Genomic DNA, 14475 nt, shown 5'->3' with positions numbered 1-14475 from the left:
CAGCATGTGGGATCTTCCTGGACCGGGGCTTGAACCCATGTCCCCTGCATTGGCAGGCGGATTCTTAACCACTGTGCCACCAGGGAAGCCCAAACACACACATCTAAAGTGAACAGCTTGATGGATTTTTACACAGGTATACACCTGGGTAACCGTCACCCAGATGGAGATCTAGAACATTTTTTTTTTAATTAATTTATTTATTTATTTATTTATGGCTGTGTTGGGTCTTCGTTTCTGTGCGAGGGCTTTCTCTAGTTGCGGCAAGCGGGGGCCACTCTTCATCGCGGTGCGCGGGCCTCTCACTATCGCGGCCTCTCTTGTTGCGGAGCACAGGCTCCAGACGCGCAGGCTCAGTAATTGTGGCTCACGGGCCCAGTTGCTCCGCGGCATGTGGGATCTTCCCAGACCAGGGCTCGAACCCGTGTCCCCTGCATTAGCAGGCAGATTCTCAACCACTCCGCCACCAGGGAAGCCTGAGATCTAGAACATTTGCAGCCTCCAGCAGACTTTCTCGTGCCCCAGTCCAGGGACAACCTCTACCCCAGCTTGATCACCCCTGGTTTGTCTTGCCTGGTTCTGATCTCCCTACGGATGGGATCACACAGTGCAGATTCCTCCGCGTCAGGCTTCTCTCAGTGTAATAAAGTCCGGGAGTCACCCACGTGGTTGCCTGGGTGAACTCTCCACACTTCACCATTGCTGAATAGCATTCCACAGTGCGAATGGAGCTCCCACAATGCCCTTTGCCCATGGACGGACCTCTGTACTGTGTCCAGTTTGGGCCTGTTATGAATAAGGCTGCCATGAGCATTCTTGGATATGACTTCTGCTGGATGAGAGCGCAAGTTTCTCTCTATGGAGGAAATACCATGAGCAGAACTGCTGGGTCCTAGGGGGACATGAGAACACTGAGTCCTAAGCAGGTAAGTTCTTGCTGTCCCTCTGTGGGCATGTCACACCTGTCCCCACCCTCTCCGCAGTGGACCCACCGTGTTGCACCGCCCAATAGCAGAAACTCGAGATCTTTTGGTCTTAGTTGGGAGAGCTGGACAGCTGTCCTGACCTCACTCCTGCCATCCCTGTGGGCCCAGGGGCCCCTTTCACAGCAGAAGGGCCCACTGGGTTGGTCAGCAAGGAGAGAGCCCCCTCCCCTAAGAGGGCACAGAACTTTCTTCCTGCAGGCTGGGAATGCTTCCCATGGCACTTCGGGACTGCCTACTTGGGGTCTGTCCCTCTGTCTTGGCCACCTTGTTCCCATAGGACAGGGGGCTGTGGTCAAGCTGTTCCTGTCCCTGGTGCCCAGCACGCAGCCCGGGCAGGACGACAGGCAGCCGGGGATGCACAGAAAGGTGGGATGGGCGAGAACAGCCTGAGATAAATGTCCCCACCGTGGGGACTGAGCCTGGAGGTATAGGCTTGAGGTCCAGTCTGCCTGCAGCTTGTAACTCGCTGGGGCTTTGCTGTGGGCTTGGCGTCCCTCCAGGGTCCAGGTGGCATTGAGAACCTTCACCCCCTCCCTTCCCTTCACCCCGCCAGCTGCACCTTAGACTTCAAGCAGCCCAGCTGGGGACAACCACAGCCATATCGGCCGCGCTCCCCAGGCCCCAGGAGTCCACCTCCCAAACAGCCCAGGCTGGAGCAGGTCCACGGTGGGAAGAGAAGGGGTCTCCTGCCCTGTCGAGGCAGAGAAGGCCTCCGGTCAATGTCTCTGAAGTCCTCAGAGAGTCCTCAGGGGCCTGGTGGCCGGGCAGAAGGGCCAAGCTGTGGCCCTGGGACAGCGGGCGGTCAGGCTCCGTGAGCAGAGGTGCTGCCGCCCGCCCTGCCCTTGGCCCTCAGCCCAGATCCAGGTTCCTGTCTTCCCAGAACTTCATCCCCCGAGTGGTGTTACGTGCTTCGCCCTCATTAACCTCCGGAACCTTCCAGAAAGAAGTGGAAATGCCCGGCCTCATCCTCCCACTGAGGAAGCTTGGGGGTTGGGGGGCGGGGAGAAGGACGGGGGACCACCCTGGCTGCTGCCCAGATCAGAGGCAGGGTTGGGGAGCTGGCCACCCCTGCCTTCCCCACCAGGGTCCCTGCAGTCCCCTCTCCTCCCCTCCAGCGGAGTTCTGAGACCCCTCCGTGTCCACCCCAGCTGGATTCCCATCCTGTGTTTTCTACCCTGGTGGCACCTACCACAACCCCCATTTCTTCATCTGTAAAGTGAGGCTAACCATGGGATCGCACCAAGGATTTGGGGGTTCCCGTACGTGAATTGTTCAGGCCGGTTCCTGGCGCCCAGTAGGTGCTGGACAAAGATCACCCCTCCTGAGTCCCTGTGCCCTCTGCGCGTGGCCTTCGCTCTCTTGGGCCGGAGTGACTGGGTGGGGCGCAGGGATTGAGGAAGCGGGGGGTCTGAGTACCCCGGTCTCTGTTCCCGCCGTTCCCCGTCTGTCTCTCTCAGTCCCTTCATCCCACGAGGGATGGATGGAGAGGCAGCCTCGTGGGCAGCCAGGAGATATTCTTGGAGTCCTTGAGATTCAGGGGGAAAAAAACCTTGTGTCCCCCAGGGAGCTTAGGCTGATGGGGTCGGACCCAGAAGCAGCCCACCCCCCAGACTCCAGATGAGCTGATTCCTTCCTCTCCCGGGCCTCCTAGCCTCTCCTGCCCGCCTGGCTTCCAGCACCGCCTAGGTCTTCAGACTCTTCTGTGTGAGGCAGCATTCCCAGGAGAGCCCCAGATCCATGCCAAAGAGGGGGTGCAAACACACACTTGTGGGGAAGAGGGGGCAGAACAGTCCACTGGGGCCACCTGGGCTCCTGCGCAGGGGACAACAGGGTGTCTGGAGAGGAGCCAGGGCATGGAGATGGGGAGCCTGGAGGCTGCAAAGGGCATTGGGGGAGGGGCCCGAGGCGACCCCCCTCTGGACCTGCCGGTTGGGGTGATGGGCTGTGAACCGTCCCCATCCCTGACACACATAGTCTTCCTCCCTCATCTTTCCGCTTCATTTTTGCCCTTTTCCCTTACTGAGCCCAAACCTGGAACGGGAGCCAGTTTTCTGATTTTATCTTTATTTATTTATGTTTATTGGGAAACGGTTGTGTCCACCTCTGGGCCAGCTCAGACGGTTTTCCCCCAGGGAGTGAGAGAGTTCCCATGGCTTGTCAGAGTTAAAAATAGAGACAAAAGAAGTAGTCAGAGGCAGAGAAACCTAAGAGGGGAGGATACAGAGAGAGAGAGAGAGAGAGCGCCAGAAAAACAGGCAGAAAGGCAGCGGGATACAGCAGGCCCTCTGCCCCCATCTGTTTGTCCAGTTATCAGGCTGACAGCAGGTGACATGTGGTGCCACTTCATGGCTCAAGGCCATTGTCCCTGAGTCTGTTGTCCTCAGGTTTGTGCGCCTGAGAGCTGGAGGGCTGAGTGGGTTGATGTGCCGCACCCCGTGGTCAGTGTCACCCCACCAGCCCCTGCTCCCGGCAGCAGTGTCAGCGCTCTCCGTCCCATGACGGCCCCCTTGTTATCTCTGTGCAAGTCTGCCTCTCACTGATGCAGTCCTTGAGGGCCAGCACTGAAGTCAGTGGCTGTCCCCTGAGTGTGGGAATGAATGAATGAATGAGTGAATGAATGAACACGGAGGGACTGAGTGACCTGAGGACCCTACCGCTCATCTCTTCCATCCTTTTCATGGATGAGAAAATTGAGGAGGGTCAGACAGGATGCCAGGGCTGGGGCCCGGATACGGACCCTCCTAGGGCCCTGGCAGCTCCGTGGCGCTGCCCCGCACAGCTCTCCCTGAGAGCAGCTCCCACGACACGGCTCCGGAGCCGAGGCTCCCTCTCTGCCCCATAGGGATCACCATCAGCAGCTCTATGGGGCCAGCCACCCTGGCTCGGGCCTTCCCTTCCAGCCAGTCCTGGACTCCCAGGCCCCAGTAGAGCCCAGGGAAGCAAGCCCAGGCACAGCTGAGGTTCCACGGGGAGCCTGGGTTGGTTGGGCGTGTGGCACCCCACCAGCCCCGGGCTGGGCTCTGAGCTCAGCACTGGGCATGTCCCAGGGAGCTGGCTTAAACTTTGTGGCCAGGGTGTGCCTGTCACAGAAAGTGGAGCACGTCCCCTGTGGGGGCCTGTGGTCCAGGACAGAGGTTGATCGGGGTCTTCTCCAGAACTCAACTCAGGGGCTGGAGGACCAGGGAACCAGGAGGGGGTTTGGGGCTGGGGGCAGCTCTAGGTTTGGCTGTGGGGTAACGTGGTGGCCTGAAGGCCCTCGGGGATATCCGGTCAGAAGCAGCCAGGATTGCTGTCCTCCACGACTCAGGGGTCAGCTCCCGCAGAGCCCCCTCTGTACGCCCAACCCTGGCCTCAGGCAGCCCTCCGTCTGGGACAGGACTCTGTGGCCCCTTTCTCCAGTCTGGAGCCCACAGAGGTGGGGAAAGATCTGATTGCACAGGATCAGCACAAAGGCGGCCTGTGCCCCCTCTGTGATGTTGTGATATAATAAGTAATACATATTTGGTCTTTATCCCGGCTTCTGGCACAGAGCTCTTAAAACCCTTGGAATTTTCTGAGTGCTGGTGTGAGAGGAGCATCTTTTGTTATCCATAAGGAGCCCCTTTCAACCATGCCTGAGTTTATGCTCATAAGGTGACTCTGGGTGGGCCCCTAGATAGCTTTTTTTTTTTTTTTAATTTTTTTGGCCGTACCACACAGCTTGCAGGATCTTAGTTCCCTGACTAGGGATCGAACCCGAGCCCTTGGCAGTGAAAGCGTGGCGTCCTAACCACTGGACCACCAGGGAATTCCCCCTAGATAGCTTTAGGATGGAACCAACCATGTGACTAAAGCGCTGGAACTTTCAGCCCTATCCCCCCCACTCCTCCTAAGCAACCTCCAGAGAGGGCACTGGGGCTGGTTCAATCATCAATGGCCAAGGATTTAATCAATTGTGCCTATGTCATGGAACCTCCATAAAGACCCTAGACAGTGGGGTTTGGAGAACTTCCGGGTTGATGAACACACAGAGGTGCTGGGAGGTGGTGCACCCAGAGAGGGCATGGAAGCTCAGCACCCCTCCCCCCATGCCTCGCCCTATGCGTCTCTTCTAGTTGGCTGTTCCTGAGTTGTATCCTTTATAATAATCCAGTAATAGTAAGTGAACTGTTTTCCTGAGTTCTGTGAGCCGTTCTAGTAAATTATGGAATCTGAGGAGGGGGTCATGGGAATAAGCTATTTGTAACCAAGTTGAATAGACGTGTGGGCACCCCATACTTATTCCTGGCATCTAGGTGGGGGCGATCTTGTGGGACTGAGCCCTTTACCTATGGGGTCTGCACTAACTCCAGGGAGTTAGTGTCAGAATTGAATTCAACTGTAGGACACCCAGTTGGTGTCCAGAGAGTTGGAGAATTGGTTGGTGTGAGAAAAACCCACCCATTTGAGGAGTTCCCTGGTGGCCTAGTGGTTAGGATTCGGCACTATCACTGCTGTGGCCCGGGTTCAATCCCTGGTCAGGGAACTGAGACCCTGAAAGCCACTTGGCATGGCTGAAATAAAAATAAAAAACAAACAGAAAACCCCCACACATTTGGTGTCAGAAGTGCTGTGAGTAAAAAACAGATCATAGTACCCTCTAAGGCCATTCTTGGCCCCTCTCTGTCCTGCTCTGGACCCACTCAGGTCCAGCTGGCACATGGACCACACCGTCCAGACCCCTTGCCCTCTTGCTTCTGGCTAGGTGTGGTCAGCACACGATCAGAAGGCCAGAGGAGAAAGGCCGGGGTATTTAGTCCCCCGGCTCCCTCTACCTACAGCCCCCTGCTCCTGCCAGGCAGACCCTTGCCCATGGCTCCAGCTCACTGGCTCTGGAAACACCACCAGCCCTTCAGGGACAGGAGTGCTTATGGCCCCATCGGTGCCCTGGGTTCCGTTAATATGCTGCCCACACCTTTGTAAATGCTTTCAATTGCCCCATTAGACAGCGTACCATCTGTTTCCTGCCAGTGTCCAAGCCATACTGGGTGCTGGTGGAGTGCAGGGCCTTAGAGTTACTCAGTTCAACCTTCGCTTTTACATTAAGGGGAAAACAGGCCCAGAGAGGGTAAGTGATCTGTCCAAGGTCACCCAGCCCCAGGGTAGGGGCTCATGGCTGCTCTGGAAAGGCTGTGGAGAGATCAAGGCTTAGCTGGGCAGAGGCTGGAATTCTGTGTGTCCCTCTCCCCTCCCTGCCCCTCACAGGCTGGTCATGTGACCATTTCCTCCACAGCAAGAGCCAGATGTGTGTGTACCGGCTTAATAAACCCATTAGAGCCATTTGCACCACCCAGACACAGGCACCTGGGCATGCAGCCAGAGCCCTCCTTCTTTGCCCCATGCCCCAGAGGGTAAGGCCCTTCACGTAGCAAGGGGCATCCCCTGGCCTCCTTGCGGTCCCTCACCCCATCCTCTAACTGTCCCCAACCTGCCCACCCAGCAGTCACCGTGGTTTCCAGGCCTTTGTACACGCTGTTGCTCCTGCCTGGGTCCCCTTCCCGGGTCCACCTGCCACAGTGCGGCCCCTTCTCCAAGGCCACGCCTGCTCAGGACGCCTCCTCCGGCTCTCAAACCTCTGCACTCCCTCTATCCCTTGTGCTGGCTGGTTTCCCCTCCTCTCCCACACAGCGGTGTGTGACTTGAGGACAGAACCTTGCTGGGTCATCTTGGCCCCAGGGGGGCCTGGCCTGGAGTGGAGTGGATGATGACAGGTGCTTGGTGCCCTGCGTTAGGTTTGGGGCCCGAGTCTGAGCCCAGGCACCTCCAGGAGCTGCAGCTTCTCACACACTTCCACGCCCCCACCCTGGAGTGAGCACAGAGGTCGGGGCGAAGCCTAGAAGCTCTAAGTCCTCCAGCCAGGAGGAGAGGCCAGCTGCAGGGAGACCACAAAGGGGGGGTGGGGGGACTTCCCCGGTGGTCCAGTGGTTAAGACTCCGCGCTCCCAATGCAGGGAGCCCCGATTCGATCGTGGGTCAGGGAACTAGATCCCGCATGCAGCAACTAGGCCCGCACGCAGAAACGAAGATCCCGTGTGCCGCAACTGAGACCCGGTGCAGCCAAATACATAAATAAATAAATAAATATTTAAAAAAAAAGAAGAAGAGGAGGTGGGGGTGGGGGCGGATGGCAGCAAGTGCCAGACACGCAGGGCAGGTGAGCATGATCACCTCTTTGGTTTAGCCTCATCAGGCCCAGTGGGACCACTGGAATCATCCTCACTTTACAGACAGGGCCATTGAGGCCAGAAGAGAGGCTTGCTCTGCCCCAATGGCTCAGCTGGCCCAGGACCCTGGGCTTCACCCCCGGTTGCTGTGTCCTCCCAAGAGGAGCTGGGGACAGGGATGCAGGGAGACTGCCCAGGTGTACAATGACACAGCCATTCAGGGGGCTGTCCCCAATAATGGGGACATTTATTTCTGACAGGGACAGGCCCAAGCTTTGGACTAAGGACACCCTCCCCCTCTTCCTTATTTGGAAACACTCTCTCCCAGGGCTCTGAAGCAGCAGGGCACGCCCCCAGCCCATGCTCTGCAGCCTGAACCAGGGGCGAGGCAGAGGGGCAGATGGGGGCCCCCTGGAGCCTCTCAGAAGCCCCGCTCGGCTGAAGGGCTGAACATGTGGTGGGTGTTATATCTTCTCATGCACACCAGCTCCCCTGGGCCAGAGATGGATGTGCTCCCACAGGTGTCATAGCTGGGGGGGAGGGGGGAGGGGAGGAGAGACGGAGAGAATGAAGAATACAGGGCCTGATGGAAATCCGATGGCTATTGCCTAGAGCTTGGAGCGCTATTCCTCTAAACCTCACAAATCCAGCTCTGTCTCCTGCCCTTTGTCATCACCCCACCGCAACGCTCCCCTCCTCCACTCCCCACACCCAGGGTGCCTCTAAAACATCACCTGCCTGTTTCCCCTGATCACAACTGGCCCCTGGCTCTCTCTGGCCTTCAGCATACAGCCCATTTCCTCAGCTGGGAATCAAGGCCTTCCTGGCAACTCTTCTGCCCCCAGACCCTCCTCACTGGCTTCCCTCCCCCTCCTCTCCAAATCCTCGTCAGGGACCAGATGTCCCTTTCCTCCAGGAAGCCTGGTGGACACCCCCTCCCCACCAGGCCCCACATGAAGCCTTGAGCGCTCAAGTCAAAGCTCAGCGCTTAGATTAAAAGCAATTCACCACCACCTGGATGTCTTCCACCTGGAGCATCTGCTCTGCGCTCCCACTCGCAATTCCAGCTCTTGCCACCAGGGGGCAGATGGTGCACACTCAGAAAATGTGGCCCCCCACCCCCACCAACCCCTCAGCAGGTGTCAGGCAGAGGGACAAGAGAGGGAGGAGTTAATGCACACACACCCCCACCTAGAGGTTCTAGAACCTTGGGGATCCCTTGATCAATAATTGTTACCCCTGTTCGGCTTTCAGGGAAAACCCTTCCAGCAGAACAAGCTGGGCTGGGGGCCTGGGCTGGGGCATGGGGAAGGGATAGAGGTGGCCCAGGACAGGGACTCCAGCCCTCCCAGGGCAGTCCCGACCCTGTCCACTTACCAGGTGTAGATGAGCAGGGTGAGGAGGGCGGTGAGGAGGATGGCCGGCAGGACCGACAGGATGGCAACAATGACCACGGTGCCCGCGCTCTGGGGCCCTGGGGCAGCCTGGAGTGCCTCAGCTGACGGTGTGAGGGGGGCCCCACAGGCAGGTGGGGTGAGAAGGAGGCAAGCGATCTGACCTGAGAAGGGGGACCTGGAACAGCCTCCAGACCAACCGCCTCTCACCCCAGCCCAAGGCGGGCGGGGCATGCGGGCGGCCTGGGGAGGGGCACCTGCAGACAGCAGGATGGTAATGGTGGCTCTGACTGACTGGGGGCTGGCCCATTCCTCCCCACCCACCCCCAGTCCTCAGGAGCCCCCAGGTCCCTGGGCCCCCAGCCCTGGAGTTTGACCTGCACACCTGGCCCCATACCTTGCTGCAGGTGGGTCTCACTGGACCACTCTGTCTCAGCCATGGGTCCCCTGTCTCTCACCACCAGAAACTTCACTCTGAACAGGAGACCCAGCATTGGGGGTGGGGGGGTCCCCAGGACCTGAAACCCTCCAACCCTGGTGCCTGTCAGTCTGTCCCCCTGACTCCCAGGGCCTGGGGGGAACAGCCTAGAGCTAAAAGCACAGTCTTAGAGTCCACCGGAAGGGGCTCCATCCCAGCTGTGACATGTCTCAGCTGTGTGGCCTTGGGTGCATCCCTTGCCTTCTCTGGGACCCTTAGTGTCCTCCCTTGGGAAATGTGTGTGGAGCAGACTAGATGCCTCAGCACAGAACATCAGCGAATCAAGCCCTGAATGAGGAGAGATGGGGCCAGGGCCCACCACTCTGCCTGGATGGGGAGACTCCACCCACATGGTCCCGATGGCCCACGGGGGCGGGGGCTCAAGTTGGGGGCCCTCTGCTCAAGAAGACGGAAGAATTCACCGCGGACTCCCTGGCCCCAGCCCCCACCTCCTAATGGCAGAACTGGAGCCAGGAACCCAGGCACTCAGCTGGGAGCCACCCAGGCTCAGGTCCTGGACACAGGCAGGAGCCCTCCCACCCCAGCCCGGGGCTGGCCGCTCACCGGTAGGGGCCCGGGCCCGGCAGGGGGTGGTTGCAGCCCCTTGTCATCGGGGAGCAGTGGGTATCGTTGCCGACATGGAGGACCCAGAGCTGGTTGCCGGGTTGGCCGCCCGGGTAGACTGCGCGGTTGGCCCTCAGTGTGACGTAGTAGCCCGTCTGGGGGAAGTTGGCAGGGACCGGGGTGTCCTCCACCCTCCGTGGGGCAGTGAAATTCTGGTGGCTGAGGGTGGCACCGAGGGTCAGAAGGTGGGGGATGCATGGGCTCTACCCCATCCCACCAGGCCAGACAGCCTCGGGCCACATCCCCGGCAGCACCCACCCCTGCTCCCTTCAGGCCCACCTGCCCATTTCACAGAGAGGAAAGCGAGGCCTGCCCCGGCAGCACCCACCATTGCTGTGGGCCAACACCAGCCAGATGGCGTCAAAGTCGGAGATGTTAAGGTGACTGAACTGGCCCCGCGGCTGCTCCAGTGTGAAGGTGGACTGGGTAAGTCTCCCTGCCAGGGTGGCGCTTGAGAGCTGGGGCGCATAGGTGATGCGCTCTGGGGCCGGTGTGGGCAGAGAGAAGAGGCTCAACAGGATGACCAAGTCCCCAGTGCCTAGTCTGGGGAGGGACGGGCTCATGGCCCTGGAAGCTCCAGTCAGTGGGAGGAGTTAGCGCTTTTCCTGGGAGCTCTGGTCAGGCGTTAATCAGGAGTGCTCCTTGCCACTTCCGTGTCCAGCCCCTGGCCCCTGCCTTTGGGAGCCTATTAGGGGTGGGCACAAGCCGAAAATAGGGCCGAAAACTCCACCGGCAGAGGCAGATGGTGCTAAAAGCCTCCATTTTTCAAGCTGCAGATGCATGTGGCTTAGTTACACCTGTGCAGAACTACAATTACCACACCTTTCTCCAATCACCCTTCCCCACGCTCCCCACGTCTCAGGCCGCCCTGCTTCTTTATTCTTCATCCCCAAAACACCCGAAGCCCCTTGCCTTGGGGAAGACAGATCCGAGACTAGTTCTCCTCCTCCCTTGGCTGTCCTGAGAGTTAACCCTCTCCTTGCTGCAATCCTCTGCATCCCAGCGTTTGGCTTGCTACAACGCTGTGCGCTGTGTGTGGGAGGTCGGGGGGAGGCTTGCCCCCCTGCGTCACCGGGGTCTCAGTGATGGGCAGGGCCTGGGGAAGGAGGGTAGGTGGAGGCACAGAAGACCCTTCCCCAGCTGCACGCACGGTTCTGCTTGGGGAGGCGTCTTAGGTCCTGCTGGAGTGACACTCAGATTTGGGGGAGCCTGAGCCCAAGCCCAAACCCTAGGCTGGACTCTTGACAGAGCCCAGTGACCTTGAGCTCTGACACTCTCCAGGCCTCAGTTTACCCACCTCTCAAGTCCCCCCCCCCCCAGCTCCATCCACAAAGTCCAGGTTGGTTTGCTTGATGAGAGGAATGAATGGCTTGGTGGTGGTGGTGGTGGGGTGACACAGGAAGACCCTAGGCCCAGAGGTGGGCCTTGAGGAAGTGTCCTGGCTCAGATCCTAGGGCGGCCTCTCCTCCCCACCCAGTGCTCTGCATCTCCCGCCCCGCCCCAAGGCTCCCTCCCCTTAGAGAACTTGTCCCCCTCTCAGCCCCTCACAGCCCTGTCTAGCCTTGCTGCTCTGCTTGGAGGGCTCAGAACCCCTAACTCCTCTCCAGGCCCCCTGAGGTGTCCCTCAGCCCCAGATACTGGAGAGCAGAAGAAATATGAGGTGGGCTTTATGGAAGTCTCCAGAACCCTATCCCTCTTTCAGTTCAGTTCAGTGCAATTCATTTCCATTTAATTCAGCTCAACCCCAAAGGTTCAGGGCTAGAACCCTCCTCTCTCAGAGCTCCTGGCTCTAACGCTGAGGCCCAGGGCACACAGCATACAGCAGGTACTTAATATTTGCTTAAAAGAGAGGAAAGACACGGAGCAGCAGAGATGGGGGGGATGGGGGCTGTGTCTCTAAGTCCCTCCAGTTTGACAGCCTGACAGTGAACAATGCCTGTAGACCCCCTTGGAGAGCTTCTTTTGGGGTAAGTGTTACCCTTGAAGACTTTAAACCTCTCCTCGGGGACGGGGACGGGGAGGAGGGGAAGGAGGGAGCCGTTTGGTGAGAATCGGGCTCAGGAGGCACGGAGATGAGAAGCCCAAAGAGAGGGAGGAAGCATTCCTTGCTCCCAATCTTGGGGCAGGGAGGTAGGGGGACAGGTGACTGTCTTGTGACCTCTTCTGGTGGGCTGTCTCCCCTGACCCACCTGGGACCCAGTCCCCAGACTCGGGGCTCAGGAGGCGGCCGGGGGAGGTGGGGTCTATCTTCCTGAAGCCTGAAGCACAGTGGGCACCCCTGCCCTGCCCGACCCTCACTCACCCAGACTCATCCCCGGATGGAGGCAGGTCAGCAGCAGCAACAGTGCCATCAGAAGAGAAGACTGTCCCCCCCTGAGCCTCATGGCCAGGCCAAGCGTCCAACTGTCTGTCTGTCCGAGGGTCTGTCTGCAGCATCCAGAGCCCCAGAGGCTCCGTTGTGCGTGCTGGGCTTGGGGAGGCTGCTTCTGGCAACTCCTGCTGCCCCTCCCACGTGCCCCCTTTCTCCGAGACAACTGGTTGGACAGGCTTAGGGGCTGAATCTGCTGGCCCCAAGGATTTGGCATTGCACGGGAGGGGTCTGAAGAGGAAAACTGCACCCCGCCCCCGCTCCAGGAGGGCCTGGCTAGGGAGGGGCCACGGAAAGAGGAGCCAGCCCTGGGGTCCAGGCAGCCGCAGGGACGGTCCTGCCACGCCTTGTGGAATCTCCTCGTCCAAATAGTCCCCCAACCTGGCAACCACGGCTCCCCACGGCCCCCCTCTGCAGAAGGGAGTTATTCTCATTTCTCAGACGAGGCATAGAGCGGGGAAGGGGGCTTGTCCAAGATCACCCAGCCAGCCGGGCCAGACCCAGAATTGGAGGATCACCCCCCAAGGCAAGCCTAGGGGCACTCCCTCCCTGCTGTCCCCCTACCGCCTGGCCCCGGAAGGGGGCTCCCCAACATCACCCTCCCTCCTCTCCTTAGCCCGGTGACCTGCCCTCTCTCCTTCCTCCATCTCTGGCCACTGCCTGGGCAGGGCAATGCCTCCTCGAGACAGAAGGTGCCCGGATGGGGCCCAGGGCCGGTGGGCAGAGCGTGTACCGACCACCTCTCACCTGGACCGGAGCAGCAGCCCCTCAGGGGGGTCCCCTGCCCCAAGCACCAGCCCCCACCCCCGCCAGCCCAGCTCCATACCTGACTGGAGCCACCCTCCTAAAACTCAGACTCCTTTGGGGAGCACTTAAAATTCTTTTTAAACAATTAATTATAAATATTTGTTAGTTATTAAAACGCATTTAATTTATATCTCTATATAATCAAATATATAATCTATTTGATTACCAGCCCACCTGCATTATCTTCCTTTCCCAATACACTTAAACTGTGCAAATTGTTTATTGCAGTGAACTTCAAAAAAGGAAAATATTCCTACCCACACTATGTAATTACCTAGTAGGTTTTTTGTGACCAACTCTTCACTCGGACGAGCTAGTTCCAGACTTTTCAAGATTGAACATTACTGTATTTCACCAGTGATTGACTCAGCCCCAAAGGACCTGGGGGCCAAAAGCAGAGCGGAAAAACTCGGGAAGGCAGACGAGGTCGGGGGAGTTCAGGTGTGCGCCTGGAGAGCCTCAACCAAAAGGCCACTGAGGGACTTCCCTGGTGGTCCAGTGTTAAGAATCCGCCTTGCAATGCAGGGGAACTAAGATCCCACGTGCACCGCATCGAAGAGCCCGCACACCGCAACAAAAAAGATCTCGCGTGTCCAATGCAACCAAAAATAAATAAATAAATAACTATTTAAAAACAAACAAACAAAAAAACACAATAAAACCAAAGGCCGCTGGGACCCCTCTTCTAAGGCTTCTCACCTCTCACGTGGCTCAGGCCAGGCTCTTCCCGGAGGGCCCTCGCTGCCTTGCAGTAGCCAGCGAACTCTTGTCCTTCAGTCCTACCTACCCCAGGGCCTGGCACCACTAGAAACTGTCCCCTGGTTGGCTTTGGCGGCTCCCCTAACGTCCTCCCAGCACCTGGCATGGGCCTCCGTCTTACAACCATTGCAATAAAATGTATTGTTGTATCAAATGCATCCCTGTGCACACCTGGCCCTCCTCCCGCTGGAAGCTCCTCAAGGCAGGAACCGCCCCTCCTTCCTCACGGGGTGGCAGGGAGGAGGGGGTGGGCTCGCAGGGGCCGGCACAGGGCCGTCCACAAAGCAGCCACTTCAGCGTGCTGGCGGTTACGTGGATGGGCTTGAGATGCAGGTCATCCTGCGATCAACGTTTGGTCGTGGGACACGGAGGTTGCACGGGTAGAATTTTAAGCAGGTGTGTGGGCCTCTGAGACAGCAGGACCAGTGCTCCTGGACCCAGATGTGGAAGAGAGGGGGACACGAGCAGGTCCAGCTGGGGCCCAGCCAGCAAATCCCAGTCAGACCCAGCTCTGGAAAGGCTTCTTTATCTCGCCAGTCTGTTATTACAGAAATGGTCACACCTAGGAAAGTTGAAAGTATATAGTACAAAGAATGCCCATACATATAGCCTCCACCCAGATTCAACAACTGTTAACATTTTGCTATATTTGCTCTCAAGCCTCTCCCTCCCATATATGTATATATTTACTATATACACACACACACACTATGTTACTCTCTCTATATCAATATATACTTATACGTATATATAATATATACATATATGTATGTATAATACATATACTTATATGTAAATATAATATGTATACTTACAAAACATATGTAAATATAATATATACTTATAATACACATATTTTTTAATATAATGTTTATTGA

At 57.8% G+C, this 14475-nt stretch overlaps 1 protein-coding gene across 1 annotated transcript; it reads right to left on the bottom strand.

Annotated features, from left to right (window-relative positions):
- Positions 1 to 7588: 7588 nt before the first annotated feature.
- On the bottom strand, positions 7589 to 12047 carry LOC309613180 (uroplakin-3b-like protein 1; the record flags this gene model as incomplete). The annotated part of the gene is made up of 6 exons (XM_082359727.1): positions 7589 to 7697; positions 8545 to 8665; positions 8959 to 9035; positions 9604 to 9822; positions 9988 to 10144; positions 11966 to 12047. The coding sequence occupies 6 exons, from the start codon at positions 12045 to 12047 to the stop codon at positions 7589 to 7591; spliced, it is 765 nt and encodes a 254-aa protein (XP_082215853.1).
- Positions 12048 to 14475: the final 2428 nt, after the last annotated feature.

Source organism: Balaenoptera borealis, assembly GCF_965194805.1.
Source record: "Balaenoptera borealis genome assembly, chromosome: 16".
NCBI classification, from domain to species: domain Eukaryota; kingdom Metazoa; phylum Chordata; class Mammalia; order Artiodactyla; family Balaenopteridae; genus Balaenoptera; species Balaenoptera borealis.
The sequence above is the reverse complement of the archived record's forward strand: the minus strand, read 5'-3'. Positions and strand labels throughout refer to the sequence as shown.